Source organism: Melozone crissalis, unplaced genomic scaffold (genome assembly GCF_028551555.1).
Source record: "Melozone crissalis strain CALT ecotype California unplaced genomic scaffold, PUWL_Pcris_2 ptg000023l_1, whole genome shotgun sequence".
Classification (NCBI taxonomy): domain Eukaryota; kingdom Metazoa; phylum Chordata; class Aves; order Passeriformes; family Passerellidae; genus Melozone; species Melozone crissalis.
The window spans coordinates 22101445-22123368 of NW_026535801.1; the positions used below are offsets into that span (position 1 = coordinate 22101445).

The 21924-nt window shown below is 42.8% G+C and overlaps 4 protein-coding genes across 6 annotated transcripts in view; 2 read left to right on the forward strand and 2 right to left on the reverse strand.

Moving 5' to 3' along the window:
- The window catches only part of SSB (small RNA binding exonuclease protection factor La), a 21973-nt gene extending 16707 nt beyond the window's left edge, over window positions 1-5266 (reverse strand). The window contains exon 1 of the mRNA XM_054278483.1: window positions 5186-5266. The gene's annotated coding sequence lies outside the window, so the exon portion shown is untranslated. The remainder of the gene's footprint in view (window positions 1-5185) is intronic.
- On the reverse strand, window positions 1551-5265 carry PHOSPHO2 (phosphatase, orphan 2). The gene is made up of 2 exons (XM_054278488.1): window positions 5186-5265; window positions 1551-4369 (listed from the first exon to the last, which is right to left on the reverse strand). Exon 2 carries the CDS (start codon window positions 4365-4367, stop codon window positions 3642-3644), a length of 726 nt encoding a protein of 241 aa, XP_054134463.1. The 5' UTR covers window positions 4368-4369; window positions 5186-5265; the 3' UTR covers window positions 1551-3641.
- Window positions 4969-11585, forward strand: CFAP210 (cilia and flagella associated protein 210). The gene is made up of 9 exons (XM_054278391.1): window positions 4969-5011; window positions 6095-6306; window positions 6549-6722; window positions 6817-7013; window positions 7905-8061; window positions 9077-9216; window positions 10028-10220; window positions 10542-10706; window positions 11198-11585. The coding sequence occupies exons 1-9, from the start codon at window positions 4969-4971 to the stop codon at window positions 11405-11407; spliced, it is 1491 nt and encodes a 496-aa protein (XP_054134366.1). The 3' UTR covers window positions 11408-11585.
- Window positions 11586-13135: 1550 nt separating this feature from the next.
- Window positions 13136-21317, forward strand: LOC128938237 (cilia- and flagella- associated protein 210-like). Of its 3 annotated transcripts, XR_008483127.1 has the most exons (8): window positions 13136-13443; window positions 14202-14358; window positions 15347-15486; window positions 15777-15969; window positions 16517-16681; window positions 17363-17466; window positions 18207-18371; window positions 20907-21317. XR_008483127.1 is itself a non-coding variant. In XM_054278381.1 (7 exons), exons 1-6 carry the CDS (start codon window positions 13346-13348, stop codon window positions 17462-17464), a joined length of 855 nt encoding a protein of 284 aa, XP_054134356.1. In that variant the 5' UTR covers window positions 13136-13345; the 3' UTR covers window positions 17465-17466; window positions 20907-21317. The 3 variants fall into 3 exon arrangements, 1 of the variants encoding a protein (XP_054134356.1); XR_008483126.1 differs by having other exon boundaries at window positions 17363-18371; XM_054278381.1 differs by lacking the exon at window positions 18207-18371.
- The last annotated feature ends 607 nt before the right edge of the window (window positions 21318-21924 follow it).

A 21924-nucleotide genomic window follows, 5' to 3' on the forward strand; every position in this document is an offset into this window, starting at 1 on the left:
CCGGTGGTATTTCTGCCACAAAGCAGAAGTATGAACTAAGGAAATCCAGACAGGAAAGTGTAAATGGTTGTACTCCTCTGCCATCCTTCCTCCCATGCTAGCCCTGCACTAGGATTCAAAGGGTCAGCAATATGAGACAAAATGATCCAAACAAACAAAAAAACCCACAAAACCAAAATTTCCCCATACCCACACACATCTATGCCTTCCTTTTTTGCAACCCCTCTGGATGCATTGTTAGCCCAGAGAACTGGAGTTTGTAGTGTAACCCAGTAATTACAACAGCTCTGCTGTCTGACATGGGCCTGTCCCTCAGCTACATTACTTCATTTCTTTAGCCAGAAAATTCTCTTGTGGAGCCTCAAGTCTTTATACATCCCCATGCCAACAGCTTTGTTTTGGTTGCATTTTCCATTTCATCCCTCCCTATGGACAAGCAGGAACTTCTTTGGAGTCTTGGCTATTGCACTAGCACACAATACTAAGGCTAAGTACTCACACAGTCATGGTGTATGACAGCACACCTACTAGCATACAGAACCTTCCCCATACAGATATGACTTTTGTTAGGCTTTTCTTTTCATAACATTTTTCCCTAAGTCCTCTCCCTCCCAGAGAGCAAGTCAGGAGGTCAGCAACACTTAGTACTGAGTACTGAACATGCATCCCCCTTCAAGGAGCTTTTCCCTTTCTTTTGGCCAGGCTCCCAGCTTCACCCAGCTTCACTCTTTGGAGATACTCATCTCCCCTCCATTGTAACCAAACATGGAAAATTTTGGTAATTGTGGTGCTTCAGAAAAATCCTCACTTCTTTTAAGTGGGGGAAAAAAAAACCAAACAAGACTCGATTAATAGCTTAATGGTCTGCCTACTGGAATTGAAAAATTTCTTCTGTCTCCAACATGCACTTTGTCTGGCAAATATCATCAGCTCTACCCTCTACTTGAAGTGATTACAACATAATTGCTAATATCTCATGTACTCTGCTTAATCTACTCTCAACTCCTGCTTCAGCACTTTAATCAAAGCCACAGAAAAATCCTTTTTTGAGGATGAAAAACAATTTCTCACCCAGTATCTCACTCTCACAGCAAATTACAAGGTAGGTCCCTTAAGGCTAAAACAACAGTGTAAGTGGAAGAAAAAGCTGAGTAATCACTGATATACTACTTTTTGTTTGTTCTTAAGCAAGCTGTAACCAAGATCTGTGGACAAACTGAAAGCAAGCTATTCCATAACTAAGTTCTGAAAAACAAAGACGAGACCAACAGAGAATTTGGAAAACTCAGCAGCACATCTAGAATTAAGGAAACACACAGCTATCCTGGTTTTGGCTGGGATAGAGTTAATTTCCTTCTTAATCGCTGGTTAGTGCTGTTTTGGATTTACCATGGCAATCATGTTGATAACACTCTGTTGTTTTGGTTGTTGCTAAGTGGTGCTTACCCACAGTCAAGGACTTTTCAGTTTCCCATGCCCTGTCAGTGAGAAGCTGCACAAGGAGCTGGGGGAGCATGGCCAGGCCAAAGGGATATTCCACAGCATGGAGGGCACTCCCAGCACAGAAACTGGGGGAGTCAGCTGGGAGGGGCCCATCAGTGCTCAGGGGTGGGCTGGGCATCCATCACAGGGTGGGGAGCAGTGTATTATACAACACTTGTTTCTCCTGGACATCATTCCTTTCTCTCTACTTTTCAGTACAATTATAGTGATTCAGTACTACTATATTTTATTTTGTTTCAATTATTAAATTGTTCTCATCTCAACTCATGAGGTTTAATTTTTTTCCCCAATTCTCCTCCTCACTCAGTGAGGGATTGGAGTGCACAAGCTGCTCTATTTAAGTTGCCAGCTGGGGTCAAACAATGGCAACAACTTAAAAGCCCAAGTAATACATGAAACTGCCTTTTGCAACAGCCATTACCATTCTTCTGTATGACCTGTAAACCAGACAACTTAAACCTGCCACAGCCTGAGACCCACCAGTCCTTAGATGTCTTTGTGCCCTTGAGTAAAACAATAGGCCAAGATCCCAAATATGAACATCTCAGACACTTACCAAATATCCATCAATAACGCCAGGCTCCTGAGAACTGAAGTATATTACTTTGGACATCTTAGGCAACAGAGTGTTCAAAGCAACCTTCTACAATACAGTAAAATAGGTGAGGCAAGGAAAGAAGTGCACAAGGGAAATTTATGTAAACCAGCAGCCTGAAAACAGGCAAGACCACTCAAAAATCTTCAATTAAGGAAAAAGAAGGTAGTGACATCATGAAATGTTGATAAGAAAATGAGAATAACATTGCACAGAAAACAAAAGAATACAGATACAGCAACTGCAGGCTGCTGAGCTACTCCTCAGACATTTGCAACTGAGGTACTGTGAAAGTCGGCCTAATCTCTGAGTTATTAAAGCACTTAAGCTAAATATGACCTCAGTTTAATAGCAGACTACATCAGCATTTTGAACCTTTTCTGAGATATAAGAATGAAAACATTTGGCAGGAAAACACATTATTTAAGTTTAATGAGACTTACTTTTAGTATCTTTATATGCACCAACACTTGGGGTTCATCTCACTGTCAGTGGTAAAGAGAAAGACTGCATGGTCACAAACAATTCTTTAGAACTACTTAGACAGAACAATCTGTTTAAAAGTTAAAATGGATATTGATGCTTCCTTCCAGACTGTAAGAGATTGTGGTATGGATAGAAATGAGAATGAATAGGTAAGATCAGTGTATACTGTATATGTATGTTCCATTCTGTGAGCCTGTGCACTGCAGCAGCAACCAAGGAGGAAAAAAGGTTCTGGCTGACTCTGAGCTGCCAGCATGGAAGATCAGAGCAGTGCCAGCTCTGTACAGAGGCAGCAGCACTGTCAGGGCAGTAGGCAGAATGGGAGAAAGACTTTTCTTTAAACAACAAAGCAACATCCTTACAGCTTTCCAGAGGAAAAAGGGTCTGACCAGCCAAAGGCTGACACCTACACTTGTGTCTGCTCTCTCCAGGCCTGATAAACACAGACCAGCAGAATACATGACACAAATTAGTTGTGTTGCATTTGTCAGTGACAGCAACTTTTATTGTCTTTACAATACAAGATAATACAAAGTATTAAAAAGTAATTTTGCTTGGTAAAATAATTGATTGAAAATATAAATGCATCTTTGGATTAAACAAGATTACAAGCCAATAATTTGCCATGAGATCAGAGAAGTATAAAAGCCAACAGCTCTAGAACCATGCTCCTGGCACCTATTGTTTTCTAATAAAGAATTTCATTCTTTTCAACAGGAATCCTACTCCTTCCCCTAAGTGTGTGGGATTGCAAGTATATATCAGCTATGTATTTGTAAAGGGTTGGAGGGGAGGGAATAGCCAAAAACTAATGACAAGTCCTGTCCCAACACCCCATCTCCACTTATATTGGAATCTGTACTGTGTTAGAAGGCCTTTTTTACTGCACTTTCCCATTATCACCAGGATTGAACACAAACAGTTTTATGTTGTGGTTAAAAACCCCATAATTTCGGATAATAATCCAATTATACAATTTTGAGCTTTTATACACATGTAGTTTTTCTCTCCCAATAAGCTAAAATGTAATTGCATCAGTTTCCTTTTATCATTTGAATCATTCCTTTATAAGTGATTTCAGGTAAGACATAATGTCGATTGCAGATGACCAAACCAGAATAGAACACTGTACAGGACTGAGACTTTGGGCCAGTTGAGAAATCCTTTTCTCCAAGGTGTACCCCTGCCTGGGCATAGCAATATCATCCCTCTTCAAAAACATTACTGGACATAAGTCATTCCCACCGTCACCTATATATATAATTTGTGTATAACTCACTCCTCTCTCCAACTGTTTATCTAGAAATTCTTTTAAAACTTTCCTTTTGCAAAGGTTTTTAGGGCACTTTGTACAATGGTGAGCATGGAAGTGCTGTACAGTAAGATAGCCAGTACTGCTGAATGCTGCAGGGTTTGTAAACACTTCATCAAACACTTTATGGAAGTCAGCAGCTTTCAAAATCCAGTCAATAAATACTGTATTAGAATCTGAAACAATTATACAATCAAACATCTCCTTGTTCTCGCCAATAAATCCCAGAAGATCTATCATTCCTGCAGTGAAAGGAATTGTTGTCATAGTTCTTTTCATCTCATCTTCTTTGACACCATTGTCTCCCAAGTAGACAAAGACTCTGCCCATATATTCTGTCCAATGTCCCGGCTGGTAAGAGTTTCTTAATCCATTAGGAAGTTTTCTTTCAGGAGCACATTTCACAATCCAGGTGTCACTATTTTCATCTATGATTGTATGGTCAAAATCAAAAACCAACAGAAATTTCATAGCTGTGAGAAAATAAGTTTCCAAAACAAACAAAAAAGAAAATTACTTATATAAACAGAAATACTATATTTCTACCCTGACCTTGTACACAGAAGAGAAAAAATCTGGAAGAAAATATCGGAACAAAATAAACTATTTATGGCCACTACCGTGATGGGAAGTTGTGCTGTAGCTAAAAATGCAATTTGTAAATGTCAAAGTTCAGTGTCCAACTTCTGTTTAAAATAGTAACTGTGATAGTATCTAACTCATACTTACTAACACTTGCTAACACAGCACCAATCTTCCTGTACTGACATACCATCCGTTTGAGCAGACACTAATTTCTCCATCAGCACTCGCCAATGCAACCGACCAGGGATTCTCCTGGCAAAACGCCTCAACAGGTGTTTCAAAAGGAAACGATCACCGTCTGTTCGAACAGACGGAACGCGCCGGCCCCGCCCCGGGCACTCGGCAGAGCGGCCTGGCCGGGGCCGCAGCCGCGGGGGCAGCGCTCGGTGCCGCGGCCCGGCCCGTGAGGGGAACGGGCCCCGCCCCGCGCGCCGTCACGTGACCGCGCGCCGCCGGTCGCCCGGCAACGGCGCCGCGGCCCGGAAAGATGGCGGCGGCAGCGGCGGGGCGGCGGCGGCGGCGCGGCGCCCGTGAGTGGGACTGCCCCGCGGACAGCGGGACCCGGCGGGAGGGCAGGGCCGAGCCCGCGGCCGCACGGCTCCGGGAGGCTGCAGGGGTGCCCAGCGGGACTTCCCCAAAGCTCCCCCGGCTGCAGACGGCAAGAGGGGCTGTTCCTCCCTAGGAACGCAGTGGAGAGAACTGACCTGAACGCAGCGCAGGTCCAGTAACCTCCAGGGGCAGCGGCTGGGGAGGAACGAGGGGCTGGCAGAGTCCTGCCTGCGGGGCGCATCGGTGCGCCTTTACTTCTGCTGCGGCTGTCTCCACCTAGGACAGAGGGAGAGGATCAGGTCCGATGCCTGCCGGGAGACTGATCAGCAACGGCATCTGGAAAACAGAGTTTGACACCGGAGTCACTCCAAGAGAAAGCCTCCTTACCTTTCATATATGGCCTGTCAGTCTGCTGCAAATCACACAATTTCTACAGAACATCACCCTGTACAGAGTGCCACTCCCTTCAAAACGGGTGGTGACACTTGAAAGAGCATTTCACAAAACCTAGACATCAACTAGAAAAGCTGCATTTACACCTTCACACGTGTATGTGAGCCTAATGCAAGAAATCCTAGTCTTGCCAACAAATCAAAAACTTCTATGACAGAACTATTGCAGTAAATATGATGAGTATGCAGGACATGGAAGCAAGGCAGAGTCTGTGCTCAAACTGCTGCCTCATCCAGCCAGCAGAATGGCTTTACCAATATTCCTCTTTTCATATTGGGAATGGTCTGTGCTCCCTGCTGTTCTAAGAATCATGCCCAAGTACTGCCTGGGAAGTGTGCTACTACAAGCCAAGCCCACACATGCACACAAACAGGCAAGGGCACTTACAAACAGTCGAGGTAGTCAGTGCCCATCCAAGTACATGCACTGCTCTTAGGCAGACTACAGATATAGACACCCTGTCTTAGCTCTGGCGTTTGGGATGGGGGACTAAGTAACACTAAGGATAACTTAGTATTGTTACCAGGTCAGCATTCAAATTCTGATACACATTTGACTATTGGATTTTCTGGTATCAAGTAACCTTCGTATTTTATGCTCCCTCTGCACAGCACATCATTGGAAAGAAAAGGATGTTCTAGATGAGTTTTTCCTTCGAAAAGAAAGAGATCTTCGCCAGGTCATTGTATTGCCAAAAGCACAATGGGAAAGGATTCAGGGTTGCATTAGAAAAGCACCATACACTGATGAGAAAAAAGAACAGGAAGAGGTAGACTTGGACTCCAAAGATGCTGGAAAAGAAGACGCACGCAATGCCACTCTGGTAAGTACAAGATACATTTGTAAACAAGTTGCTTTTGTATATACAAAACCACACATAGTAACATTTCTAGCTATACTCCCTTTGTTTAACATTTGCTTTTGAATATGTATTTCAGCTAAATACCATTTAAATATGTTTAACATCTAACTTAAACATTTGTATTTTTTTACTTAATGCTAAAATGTAAAGTAAAAAAACAATCCAAAATTTAAGTGTGATTTTTAATTTTGTCTGTGCTGTAGAACCTGATAAAACAGAAACTTCAAGCCAAAAAATTACGTGAAGAAAAGGAAGAGGAAGAAAGAAAGTTACTTGATTTGGAAGAAGCAAAGTTCCAAGCAGCAAAACGGAAGGAGGTTATTGATCGTGCAAAAACCTACCTATTTTATCAGGACGACAGAATGAGACAGTTCCATGTCTGTTGACAACACTTATATTTTACATTGAAATTGTACTGAATGTCTCTAAAGACTTCTGAACATAAAAATGACTTTAAATGTTCTCTTGCAGAGTGCACTTCTACTTGCTAAGGTCCTAAACGAAAGAGATGCTCAAGTTGAATTTCTAAAGTCAAGATTAGTTGATACCAAAAAGAAGGACTATGAAGAAGAGCAACGTCGATTTAAAGAATACATTCTCAGTGAGCAAGAAAAAGCACATCAGCATTATATGAATAAACAGGCACTATGCAAAGATCAGTTACAACAGTAAGTAATCATTAAAACTTCATTATTTACTTAAACTCTTCTCAAAATACATTCTATGAGGTTTTAACAAAAACTTGCTAATAGTTTCACAAATGCCATTATTTTAAAAGAAGATCACAGAAGATTGTGCCCAAAAGGGAAAAGCTATATGCATTTTTAGTTGCCAATAGTCTATATGCAAAATTGCCTCTTGGAAGCATCAGCAGGTTTTAGTCAAATCACTGTTCAAATGTTGCTAATGAAATTTAAGTGTACTTTACTCAGTTTTTGTTTCAGACAAGGAAAAGTTTAAATTAGATTTTCCATTTACCCATAATGAGCTTCCAGATTGCACAACAAGAGAAGGCATTACTGTAATTTCTAATCCTTCTCTCAGGTTTTCTGTAAATCTTATGGAGTGGTCCCCAGTGGTATTTATAGGACTGGCCCTGGAGATCTGATAAAAGGAATCGAATTTCCCAAGGCAGAGAAAGGGTTCTAAGTCTGGTCTTACATATTCCAGGCACAACACATAGATCCTTGCAGAACTTAGTGCAGAACATTACCAGTTTAAACTGCTGCCCACGTGCCCAGAAGAAACACAGGTATGGTGGGTCATACTGGGGAAATCTTTTTCTCCAAGGATGCTGCAGATAGAGGCCAGAGCATTACCAGTGCAGTGGTGCTAATGAGTCATCCAGCTAAAACCATGACACTGCAAACTGTGAGCATGCCATGTAGCTCATTTCTGACCAGGGTTACCATTACAAACAATCATGCTGTTATTCACCTCTGATATTCTACCTACCTTCAACTCAGAGTATCACATTCTTCACTGTAAGGTACCTATGGTCGTGCAGTTCATTACTTCACGCAGTTCCTAGACACTTTATTCACCTTTGTCTGATTCAGAATAAAGGAGCATGAGCATCTGGCAGATCTGGCCAAAGAGGAAAAAAAAAGAGAAGAGGAAGAATTACAGAGATCAGTCCAACTGTACCAACTGGAAATTCAGAGACAAAAAGAAAAGGAACACGAGGAAAAACTTGCACGCCGGAAGCTGTATCATGTAAGTAGCAGGAAAGCAGACAGTTCAAAATGTGCATTTCACCTTGGCTGTGATGGTTGGACTCAGCCCACAAATAAAGGGATCTACTGGCAACAGGGTCTTTGCTGACAGCTTTAGGAGTCTAGGATCAAATGGCTACCTTGCCAGTTGCAGGCCATGTCTTTCCTCTGTGCTTTTGAGAAAGACCTCTTGGAGGCCCCTCCCTTCTGTTGTCTGAAGATGCTTTAACTGGTCTATTGATTTAACAAATCTACTTAAAGATTTGGCTGTAGACCTCAAGGAATATCTCCTTGACTTGAGAACTGGATTTAAGTTTCGCATTCCTGCCGTTTTAAGCCCATTTTTCTTTGTTAGAAAGAGGAAACAGACAGACACTGAATGTGTCTTTTTAATTTGATTTGATATTTATGATTGCAGAGGTTTAGGGATTTAGTCAAGACTTGCTGCCATCTCATTTCATCTTTAAAGGCATGCTACTAAGGTACAAACAAGAACTGCCTCAGAGCAGTTCTGGCCAGCATGCAAAGGACAGTTGGTTTTTTACATAAAAGTATAGAAAACTCTGTTGTGCTTTGGATTAAGCTCTTAGACAGGGGTAGTTTTGGATGAGGTGGGGCCAGGAGCAGAATGATCTGTGTGGGTGGTGGTTGGACCATCCCCCTGCCCATGTGTGTCAGTGGGAGCATGGACAACACTCTCTGCATCGCACAGCAATTTGTTTGTGTGATGCACCAGAGAAGCAGCTGTTTGATGCTCAACCTGTTTGATGCTCAATTCCATTCCCCACCCTCACATTGACTGCCTCCTCTTGATGCATGTTGGAATAGGGAGGCAGAAGTAAGTGGAAGTATTCCTTTCTTGTCTTCTCTCTCCTTTCCTGAGGATCCCTTTTCTCTCTTCTGTTTTTGAACGAAACTTGAGGAGGGGGAACAGGGAGTGATTCCTGTAAGCTGCTACCCCAGGTGCAGATATCCCAAACATCATCTGTTACATCAGGACCATTTCGCCCATACAGGCGTATCTAAATGACCAGAAAATAATCAAAGCAATAGAGGAACAAAACCAAATGGAAGAAGATGAGCGGATCAAAGCTCATTTCAAAGCAAAGGAAATTATTGCCCAGATGAGAAAAAAGAAAGAAGCTGAAATGCGTAGGTAGGTGCAATGCTAGAGTACAAATCATAAATGATCTAAAAATTATACTGTAGTTGTTTTCAGATCATTTAGACTAATGATGTAACACAATCAACAGTTATTCTAACACTTCTACTCATAGGGAGAACAGGGAATTCAGGAGAAAAAGGAAATTTTTTCACAGGTTCCTTAGTAAGAATATCAGGGAGCAATCTCACCTTTTAAAGTACAGAGGCTTATGAAAGTGCAAAGCTTTGCACCAGTGTATTGTGAAGAGTGATTTTCATATGGCCTGCCAAATCTCCACCTCCTCAACAATTAAGACAATTAAGATCCTTGATGAAAATATTTTTGGGTATAAGCTATATTTCTCTGAATCAGCTCAAGAAAAATTATTTGACTTCTCAACAAGGCCCAAATATTAATTAACAACGTCATTTTCTTAAGGGGAGATATTTTATCAGTTTAACATTAAGGGTACCATGTGATGATACCACTGAGTCAATCTAAGAGTTTTCTTCCCTTCCTGCTTCTGGCCAACATTCCCCTCCTGCTGGCAAGATGCCTGCTGGAATCCTTACTGAGTGATGCAGCTCATTACTGCAAAAGAAACTAGTGATACAAGAACACTGGGAACATTTATTTGCTAAAGCAGATAATATAAAAATAAACCAAACAGGAGGAACAGGAGGAGATCACGAGTTGGGTGAGTGGGCCAGCCTGTGTGTTCAAGAGGAGAGAACTCTGGAGCCAGAATTGCTGAGTTTGGTAGCTTCAGGTAGACCCAGATGTGGTGCCCTGGTATGTTATGGAAGGTCATGTTCTTCTGCAGACAAGTACAGGAACAACGGGACAAAATCATCAGTCAATTAGCTGAACAAATGAGTGAGGCATTAAGGAAGGAAGATGGTCGACTGGCTAGAGATGCTGCAAGAATAGAAGCTGAAGAAGAAAAAAAACGCAAAGAGAAAGAAGCAAAACAAAAGGCTGCCCTAGAATCTATTGCTGAACACAGAGCCACTGAGGTAAGAAATTTGGGCTGATCTTACTTCTGCTTACCCCAGCTGAGGAGCCTGGCCCAGACCACAGCTGGTGACTCTGGTGCCAAGCATCAGCAGGCTTCAGCAAGTCTGCTGCCACCTTTCCTGGAGTCCCCTCTCCCTTTCCCCCTTCTGTGTCGGGCACACCTCTGCCAGGGCTGCTGGAAACCCTGGGCTTGGGCACTGGGCAGCCACAGTGACAGTGCTGATCGGAGCGCTGATTCAGGGCTGCTTCTGCATGGAGATACAACTTTCAGCTAAGCAGGCCAGCTCCTTGTTAACTCCTGTGTGTTTTGTGAACTACAGATGAAGTTGAAAGAGGAAAAGGAGAGACAGGAGAAAGAAGAGGCTGAAAAAGAACGTGATAGGTTAATGGAAGAAGCCCACATCCACCTGGAAATGGAAAACAAAAAAAAACATGGACGAGATGAGGCAAACAGAGAAGTACAGAAAATTCACCTCCAGCAAATGGTAAATAGAAAGCTTTAGAAAGAAGCTTGCACCTAAACCAATACACTAGCTCCTGCTAAGAGAAAGAGAAGAAGTTTGCTGCTTTGTTTGGATTTTATTGTTTGTTGGGTTGTTTTTAATCACGTGTGCTCGGCATATGCTGGTGTTGGAGACCAGCCTCCTCAGAGCTGCAAATCAAGGCTGGTTTGCAAGGACAGGTCACATCCTGTCCTGTGCCATTAGGGGATTTTTTCCACCATGCACTGCTGTCCTCTTGTATCTTCTGGGCAGGTCACCAAAGAGCAGCAGCTAATGCTGATGTTCACTCAGCTATTCAATGTACCCTTTCTGGGGAGATAAGGCAGGGGAGAGAAGTGGGGAGGGATGATAAGTGCCAAGTTTCAGCTAAAGATGCCACAGACCTTCTGTAAGCTTTTACCCTCTCTCAGCTCTACAGGATGATGATGTTGAGAACAAAATACTAAGCTTTGTTATTCCCTTTTCTTCATCAGGCTGAAAAGCAGGCAAGAAAAGAGCAGGAAAAGCAAGCAGACTTGGACTACAATGCTCAGAGAGAGGCTATTGCAATTTATAAAGAGCAAGAGTTTCAGAAATATGCAAAGGAATTAATTGAAACAGAATCCAAGACGACACATCATCTTTATCCTCTTCTCAAAGCATGTGAAAATGGAAGAGGACTTGGACATAGGCCATTTTTCTGAGAGAAGAAGAAATAAATACTAGTTTCCAAACATATAATTCTATGTTGGGACCCAGTTACCTTGTTGTAACTGTAACGCTGCTCAAGAAACAAAAAAATGAAGCAATGTTTTTGTTTAAAAATGTTTTTTAAACTGTCCACCAAGGAAAGGCAGAAGCCATTTTCAAGTTAAATAAATGTTTTTCAACCATACAGGCAGAGTTAACTGTAAATTATTTATATCAAATATATACCATGAATCTAGACTTCCACTTGAAAAAATAAAAGATTGCCACATAACTGGTTATATTCAAACATCCCCAGCCTATTTCATGAATGTTAGTTTATTTAACTTGAGACAAGAATTCATATTATATAATTGTCACTGTAAGCCATTCCAGCCAAAAGCTCACTACTTCTGTTATATTTTTAATATTCATTGATTTAAAAATTCACTGTCCCAGGTTACGACACAGGGGACAAAAAAAAGAGAACATATGTGAAAGTTAGAACAGTTAGGGTGTGCAGTTTTGCTAATATTTTGCAACTATGTCTGAAAAACAAATGTCATGGTATAAATCAGTTTTATTACATGAAAATATTAATGTAAATTGATTCCAGTCCTTAAAAAGTCACCAAAGAGACAAATAGGTCCCAATAGCTGTAAATAGGGCCTACAAAATTAGCACATCAACAGGAGACAACATAGTTGGGTTGTTCCTTCAAAAAGACTAACAGCAATTCAGTCTGTAAACAGATGTGATCTATTAAATAGGTAAATAGATGTGATATAAAATTGTCTCTCAGATTCCTCAGCAATTTTACTCACCAACATCCAAGCCACAGATACATTTCCTTCCTTAAGCTTAGGTTTCTTTCATTTCCTTGCCTTGGAAATTAGGGATTCTTCCAATGACTTCCTCCACCAGGACCCTGGCATTTAAACAGGGTATCCCTCTAGCCTGGTGTCCGCTGGAAGCAAAGCCCAAGAAACCTGAAACTTTGCTTTGTTGCACCCCACAGCTGCCAGTCTCTGCTGGCCAGACCAGAAAATAATACATGTCCTTCAAAAAATCCAAAAAAGGACTCTTGCCAATATTTTAGTTTTGAACGTGGGTCTTTGGTGTGTCCTCAAGTTTCTTGGCCTATCTGCCGAAAGCAGCCAGGCCCTGGAAAAAGCACAGGGCTTCGAGGAAGATGCGAGCCCATCCTGGAGGCACGGTACCTCTAGGGAGCTGAGGGCCAAGCCGAACTGGCTGTACCTCCCTACACTGTGCAAACCTGGCTGTAAGGGCGGTGTTGTTCTTGCCGGGGGCAGCAGTCACCTCCTCGAGAAGTCTCCCAGGCAAGGCAAGGGGTGAATCCCCGGAAGGAGAAGGAGGCCCGACCTCCTCATCCAGCTCCCAGAGCCGCCAAGGGCTCCGGGCCCTGGCAACAGGCAGGCCTGGCGGGGCGAAGGTTCTTGTGAGGCGCGGTAGCGCCCGGAGACCGGCCGAGCGCCACGGCCCCGGCCCCGGAGAACCGGCGGGAGCAGAAGGACAGAGGCGGAGGCGCCATTTCAGCCTCTTACCGGGTACGGACGCTCCGCAGGGAAACGAGATGTTGAGAACAGGTTTCGGAGAAGGGTCCGGCCTCCAAGGCTGGGGGATGGCTGGGGGATGGCTTCCGCCCCTCCCCTCCCCTCCCCTCCCTCCGTGTATGACGGACCGGCCGCTGCCCGCCGCAGCTCCCCGGGGCGGGGCTGGGCGGGGCGCAGTGCCGCTCCGTCTATCGCGACACAGCGCCCGCCGCCCGCTCAGGCGCCATTCCAGCCTCGGCGCCGGAACGCTTCCGCGGCCACCGCCTTTGAGCGGGGCGAGAGAGGGAGCCCCCATTTCCCAGAAACAGAGCCGTCGGTGAGGATCCCTGCTTCGCCTTCGGCAGGCGTTCCGTGTGCACGAGGCGGCGAAGAAGGCCGGCGATGGACCGCGATGGGCCGGACGCCATTCGGCGGGAGGCAGAGGTGGAGCGTGGCCGCTACCTGAGCCGCCGCGCCGTGGCCCAGGAGCAGCTGGCGCAGTGAGTCCGGCGGTGGGCCCGGGAGCGGGGCGAGAGGCTTTGGGTTAAAACCTCACCGGGGCAGGCCCGGCCCGGGCGGGTCCCGGCGGCACGGCCCGCCGCAAGGGGCGGCTCTTGGGCACTAACCCGCGTTTCGTGCCCGGGGCTCCGTGACTCACTGCTTTTGAACGAGGGTTTTAGATCATACTCACCTCGTGGTCTGACTGACCTTTCCCCACCCTCTGTAATTCTGTTCTCCAGCTTCAGAAACGTCTCTTGCATGTCTGTCCCAACACATCCAACAAGACTGGCTCAATTCTGGCACCGAGAGCAAGTGGCTGGTCCCACTATTGCTGCTTCTCCCTAGCTAGAACCCTTCCCACTTCCAGCTGGCATGGGCATCATGGCCATGTCTTGTACAGGGCTGTGGCACTGCTTAGAAGCCTGCTGCGTGCTGGAAAAGGCCGAGGTTGTACAGGGAGTGGGGTAACAATGAAACAGGCAAACCAAATTCAATTTAACATTTGAGTCCATACACTGTTCATGTTCACTTTTGCTAATATTGACTTCCCTAGTGCCCTCAGACTGGAACTGAGCTTTGGCCAAAGAATTTGGCGCTAGCTTATAGAAACTTATTCTGGTTTTGATCTCTGATATTTTACTTCAAAGTATCAGGGTTTTTTACTGTTAAAGTACCTACAGATGTGCATAATCTAATCTGTTAATTATTACTTCATGCTGCCCCTAGCTCATTTATGCACTTCCCTTTTCTGATTCAGAATAAAGGAGCACAAGGATCAAGCAGATCTGGCTAAGCAGGAAAAGAGAAGAGAAGGGGAACGAATACAGCAATCAAGCCAATTGTACCAACTGGAAATTCAGAGAGATAAAGAGAAGGATCAGGAGAAAAAAGTTGAATTCCAGAGGCAGCATCATGTAAGTAGCAGGAAAGCAGACAGTTCAAAATACATATTTCACCTTGACTGTGATGGTTGGACTCAGCCCACAAATAAACAGCATTGTGGGTAACAGGGTCTTTGCTGACAGCTTTAGGAGCCTGGGATCAAATGGCTACCCTGCCAGTTGCAGGCCATGTCTTTCCTCTGTGTTTTTGAGAAAGACCTCTTGGAAGTTTTCATGAGGCACCTGAGCTTTGGCTGTTTTACAATGGAAAAGTCTGCAAGAGTCAGCAAGGAGATTGTCCTTGACTTGAGAACTGCATTTAGGTTCCCTGTACTTGCTCTGTTTTAAGGCCATTTTTCTTTGTTAGGGAGAGGGAATAGCCTGAGTATGACAATATCTTATAAACTTGATGACCTGAGTTCTGTTTCCCTGCCAATACCTGCTTGAGCAGGGAAACTGAAGTAGAGGTACTGTGATGATTCATTACCTTGTGGGGGAGTAAAAGGAGAGAATTCCCATTAAAACTCCACTTGCTTTTTTTCCTTTCATACTCCTCACCCAAAGTACACAAATTTCCCCCCATTTCCCCTCAACCTTGTAAGTGCAACAAAAGCTATACATACTGCCAAGCTGTACAAGTGCCATTTCTGAGTCATTACAAAATGCCTTATTTTGATGGTCTACAGACTTATTGTTAAAGCCCTTCAGAGTCTGCACCATATGAATGATAGACAGGATGGGAACAGTACAGCTGGAGCCACTGGGAATGTAGAGGAGAGAATATAAAGATGCTATAAGCCCGGAGCCACAACCACATACTAATTTTACTTTTGCTGTGGTTTGTGATAAGTAGATAATAAAAATTTTCTTTTATCTCTGGGTTTCTATCTTCTGTAGCTTCTTCACTGATGTAAAGAACTCCATATTACTGGTTAGCCTGAAGTATTTGCTAGAATTTGTTTTTAGTTCATGTTTCCAAAATCTAGTTCTAGATGACAATAAACGTTTTGCATTTAAACAGGAATATGTAGCTGAACAGAAAATATTTAAAGCTGAAGAGAAACAAAAAGAAGACAAAGATGATGATCGGATTAAGGCTTATATTAAAGGAAAAGAAATGATGGCTGATCTGACAAGAGAAAAATATGCGGAGGCTAACAGGTGAGTCCAGGGATAATTTTCAGTGATAAGATTCAAACTTGCAGTTTCATTTTGTGACAGTGTTCTCAGTAGTTATATCATTGAGATCAGAACTTTGATGCAAGCAAGTTTTCTGTAATTAAAACTTGGAGTAGAAAGTGCAGAAAAAATGCCTACCAGTTCCAGTAGTTATTGGTGCTGTTGGGGTGGAGGTAGGATTGTTGGTGTTATTAGAAGCAACAGGTACCAATTGCCTCTCATAATCTGAGCAGATGTCCTGGGGTGTTAGAGTAATTCATGTTCTCCCGCAGGATGATAGAGGAGCATAAGGACAAAGCTTTTGAACAATTAAATGCACAGATGAATGAGAAATTTAAGATTGAAGATGATCGTCTTGCTAGAGGAGCTGCAGAGGTAGAAGTTGAGTACCAAATAAAAGATAAAGAGAAAGAAATGAAAAAAAAGGCTGCTCTTGAATCCATTGAAGAAAACAGAGTCACTGTGGTAAGAAACGGGGGCTGTCCTTGTTCCTCTTTCTGTCATATACTTGTACGTAGGAATAGTGTTTGGAAATGCCAGTTTCTAGCAGAGCCTGGAGTGAGACGCACATGCACGTTCTCACCAGTTGCTTTTCATTTACCATCTAGAATTTTATAACTAAATCTTTAGAACGGTGCAGGCAGCATATCTGGTGATCCTCTCTTCAAAAAAATTAGACTGGGAAGGCTCTGTAATTTGTAATTTGTGCAAATTGCACTGCTTACCCCAGCTGAGGAGCCTGGCCCAGACCACAGCTGGTGACTCTGGTGCCAAGCATCAGCAGGCTTCAGCAAGTCTGCTGCCACCTTTCCTGGAGTCCCCTCTCCCTTTCCCCCTTCTGTGTCGGGCACACCTCTGCCAGGGCTGCTGGAAACCTTGGGCTTGGGCACTGGGCAGCCACAGTGACAGTGCTGATCGGAGCGCTGATTCAGGGCTGCTTCTGCATGGAGATACAACTTCCAGCTGAGCAGGCCAGCTCCTTGTTAACTCCTGTGTGTTTTGTGAACTACAGATGAATTTAAAAGAGGAAAAGAAGAGAGAGGAAAAAGAAGAGGATGAGAAGGATCGTAATCAGTGGATGACAGAAAATGACGTCTACTTGGAAATGGAAAAAGCCAAGAAACAAAGACAGCGTGATGCAAGCATGGAAATACAGAAATTTCAGCTCCAGCAAATGGTAAATAGAAGAACTTTATACTGTCAGCTCCTTCAGAAAGAAGCACACTTCTAAATCCATAGTACTAGACCTATTGGACAGAAGAGAAGAGGGGGGGTGAGAGAGAAAGATTGCTGTAGGTGTGACGTACATATTTTGTTTGGTTTTTACCTGTGTGCACTGGAGCTGCTGATGTTGGAGAGGTGACTGTATCTATGGGCCACAGGAGGCTTGTTTGTGGAATGAGAAGGTTACTCCTGGAAACTTGACAATGCATGATACACATTTCAGAGGTTTATGGGTCTCCTCTTGGAGCAGTAGAACAGAAGCCTCTTCCAGGTCAACTTGGCCCATATGAGTCAGGGAGGATTACTGTGAGGGCTGGTAATAAGAGATCAACAATAACAGATCACATCCTGTCCTGTGCCATTAGGGGATTTTTTCCACCATGCACTGCTGTCCTCTTGTATCTTCTGGGCAGGTCACCAAAGAGCAGCAGCTAATGCTGATGTTCACTCAGCTATTCAATGTACCCTTTCTGGGGAGATAAGGCAGGGGAGAGAAGTGGGGAGGGATGATAAGTGCCAAGTTTCAGCTAAGGATGCCACAGACCTTCTGTAAGCTTTTACCCTCTCTCAGCTCTACAGGATGATGATGTTGAGAACAAAATACTAAGCTTTGTTATTCCCTTTTCTTCATCAGGCTGAAAAGCAGGCAAGAAAAGAGCAGGAAAAGCAAGCAGACTTGGACTACAATGCTCAGAGAGAGGCTGCTTTCCATCAGGATCAAGCATTTCGGAGATAAAGGTAGTGAGTAACTGAATCGGTGCCATTACTGGATGTAACTTCTATTCTCCAAACATTAAATGAAGGAACAAGATGTGGGCTTCCTAATTAGGACAACTGCAAGAATTGTGGAGTGGATAACCTGCAGTACTAAAAACAGTAAAAATGGGGGGGTGAGTGGGTGAAGATGGTTGATGCAATGCCCTCCTGCCTCATATATGAGCCCCCTGCTTGCTCAGGACTGAGAAAACATTTGGCATATTGCCATGACTTTTAAAGCCTGCTTTGGCCCTCAAAGCTCTGCCTGAGGGCAGGGCCAAGAACTCTCCTCAGGGTCAGCACAGACTGTTATTGTCTTGGTCAGTCCTGCTGTGGTCTGGGCGGCTGTGCACTTTTTGGATAGAAGAACATGGCTGAGTGGAGCTGACTGACTCTGGACCCATGTCAATTAGCATGGCCCATTATTCTGTAATGTGAGCCAAAGCACAGTTAGTAGAAACAATGAAGACTTGTTTCAGAACCTCACCTCTGACCTAAAGTAAAAGACTAACATTGCTACACTATCAACTAAAAGTCACACAAGACTTCTTTCCAACTATCTTGGAGTAGTTAATTTTGAAAATTACATATTACAAAAAGAGACATGGCAATTAACTTGTAAGATTGTCCCTCTGTACTTTTTTCCTTCCTTCACTAATGAAAAATTTATTTCCCTTCTCTTTGAGCCAGTGCTCATTTTATTACATCAAGCTTTTTTTCAGCAAGCAGAAAGAATGGAAACTTTTATAAAAGCCTTTTGATGGCAGAAGCTGGAGCCCTAAGAAGTATTGACTACAGCAGGAGTGGTGCTGAAACCTGCAGAGCTCGATAATGCTCCAAATGAATCCTTAAGTGCAAATTTGCACATGCTCACTACTATGCAATTGGTGAGTTCTATGGGCTTTTAGTCTCCTTGCACAGCAGCAAGAAACAAGGTGGATTGCAGCCTCATTTCCTACTCAGCTTCCAGAAATGTCCTATTCTGCAGATTACGTACATCTACATTTGAAGTCTACAGCCTGCTTCCATCAGGCTTCTACTCCTTTTACTTTGAACATCTACAGAAAACCCATCAAACCCATTAAACTCCAGTACCAGAAAACAACTCTTCATTTCAGTACATCTAGAATAAAGTGGGAATTATGTGTATTTTTAAAGCATGTTGGCTAAATATAGATTTAGTTACCCAAATTCAGCATGAAAAAAATCCAGCAGCAATCATGATCTCAATTTATTCTCTTGACTCTGAGGTGCACATACTTTGTATGCTTGTTTTAAATAACTAATTCTAATTAGTAATTTTCTGTAAAACCTCTGTAAAGCATAGTATGATGACACTAGATCAGAATGGCCACAGGTGGTGCAATGTTGCTGGTAAAAGGTGTCCTGTGTAAGGCAGGAGGCTGGTCTAGCTGCTCACTAGAGTCCTTTTCAGCTGCCATTTAAAGATAGGGAGATTAAAATACAGGGAGATAAACTGCAGCTGATAAGAAACTAAACTCTTGACCTGGAAGAACCTACTCATTGAGAGGTACCTTCATTTAATGCCTAGGGCCACTCTTGTGTAGTTATTAGCTGGAGTCACCCTTCCTGAAGGCATTTAGATGTGTAGATGATGCTTAGGGACATGGATTTGCTAGTGTTGGACTTCAGTACTGGGTTAACAGCTGAACTTGATCTTAAAGGTCTCCTCCAGTCTGAATTCTATAAAATTTTAATTAAAAGCTAGCAAATCAGAAAATGCTTTGAGAAATACTTTGACTAGTAAACTCTAATTATTGGTTTTGGTCAAAAAAGCATCCTCTCAGGTATTGTTCTGCTTCAGGACATTGCAGGAGGTGAGAGTCATGATAGATATTCGCCTTATTTGAAGACCAAGACCTTAGAAATGCAAGGCAACCCCTCAGAGGGACTGAAACTGAGACCTTAAATCCAGCTGCATTTTTTCCACACTTGTGATCCAATTCTGGAAATAGAACAGCAACTATAGTTTGAACATGTGTGCCTCCAGTGTCTGACATGGCACCCTCCCAACAGCATTTCAGCTCACACCTGTGTGGCAGTGCAAAGGTAAGAGTACTGTTCTCATGGATCTAATACGACTCCTACCTGGAAATGGAAGAGAACAGCTCTCTACAATGCCTAACATCCTAAGGGAATTTGAATTAACTAACTGTTCAGCTCTTAACTGTTAGGTAGTGTTCCAGGTGGACTTACTAGGTCTGTGCAAGTTCTTTTTGCATGTCTTTGCTACCACTTAGCTCTGAGGAATTTTTAAGAGGATACATACCTGGAAACAAATGGCCCACAAACAGAAGAGCCATGGGACTATTAAGGATGAACATTTTCACATCCCAATACAGACTTGCTCTATACTTCTGAAAAAGAAAAAAAAACTGTTCAAAGCTTCCTTGAAACATGTTCCTTGTCATGTTAGGTCAAATAATTTACTGCTTCAACAGCTAAATTCTTTCAGATGTCTGTTATTAATTTAGGCCTTCCTGTTACCTCTTGAATGGAAGAGTGCTGCAGCTAGTCTGTAATCTTCCTCCTTGTTCTGGCAGTGCATCCTTGTTTCTGGTACTGATCTTCCTTCCTGTTCTGGAGGGTATTTTTGAGAGACAGAAAATTCACTACCTCTGAAAAGCATGCAAAAATCCCTATAATCAGTGAAGGCTAACATGGTAGTAGAGATTAGAGATGAGACATTTTCTTTGGGATTATCTTAATTTTTTTTCTGTTTAGACTGAGTCGTGGTATAGGCTTTGTTAAGCCTGTAATGTGTGAAGTCATTGCTTTCATACTACTGCACTCCCACCACTTGAACCTAAATTTCTTTTTGTTTTGGTATATCATGGCTTTTTTATTACTAGATATTTAAGTGATACATGAATAGTTCAAATCTGTCCTCTGATCTGGTAAACCAGTCTCTAATAAGCAGTCTTAAAGCAGAGCTGTTCGTAGCTTGCTGACAATATTTTGTATAAACTAGTGCAACACTTTGTTTTTCTGTGGATTGTCTCAGCTCCAGATCATTATCCAGAGAAATTAACAGTTCTGGTGGGTACTGAAGGGCTTTAACATCACTACTGCAGATCCAGGAAAATTCAACACTGCATCTCTGATAACATAGGAATTGCACCCCCCCATCCCCAATAAGTAGCATCTGGACTGACTCCTTTTCTGTGTAAAAGGAAAATAAGCAAAGATTAGAAAGAAAAAGCAGCATGTACTGAAGTGTGTGTTACTGAGCAGACCAAAGAAAATCCAACAACTGGCACAGTGCACAAGGGCAAAGTTTGGAACTGTCTTTGGGAATGCTTATAAGTATTTCTGCATTAGTTTCAGCTACAATCTATCAGTGCATATACAATTCATAGAAGCTACTAATTATACACCCAAACTGTTTATTTTTTCTTTAGAAACACATTTTACCACTACAGAAGCATCTACAAAGGAGTCAGAAGCTAGCCACTCACTCCTCCCAAGTTCTGTGTGCCTGCAAAACCAATCAGTGCCTGAGAGCAGAAGCTAACTGTGGACCAAGTTACAAGACATGCTGTTTGCTGCAACCTGCCTATAACACAAGCTCAAGAAACAAGTGCTATAGCTTGCAACTGTACTTGAACTAGTCTAACTTTATTATGGAACAAAGCAGTATTCTTTTCAGAAAGTCAAATGGTAACAACCAAAGGTAAACTATCAGTTCATCTGTACTGTACTCCTTGAATATTCCTGGGCCTCCAGGCTTAACTCATACCTTCTGTTTTGACTTGAAAAAAAAAATCTTACTCAACAAATAAAATTGGATACATCTGTCTGTAACAATATAATCCACGTTCATTGTACTTTTTTTGGTGACAGTTTTCTACTTACTTTTACTTTGGAGAATGCAGTGAAAGGTAGAAACAGTATCTTGAGAAGTTGTGGCATTGTTTGAGTCTTTTAATCCTTTATGGGAGATGTTTGCAACAAGACTGCATCTAGCACTCCAGCTACCCTGACTACAGGAAATGGGAAAAACACTCTCCTGTCATCTCCTAAGCACTCTGCTGCCAACCAGCCAGGCTGTGATGCTGCTGTAGGTGACTTTTTGATTAAAAGTTGCTTTTTCACTCAGTTCCAAACTGACTGTAAGCTGTGTTCAGTCCATTTACATTCAGACTGAACAAACAGTTCTTCTGTAGTGAAAACTATTCTGCTTTACATTTAGACACACACACACACTTGTATTTTTTTCAAGTAAAAGACCATAGTTGGCAACAAGCAGAATTTGCAATTAGACACTAGGCCAGCTTCATTACATAGCTGCATTTTTATATGTTACAATATAGACATAATAAATTCTCATTTGCCATTCTGTTGTAGAAAATTCTTAATTGCATGGACTGTTAGATGATAGTGTCAAACATAACGTGGAATAAAAATCTAACTTCACAT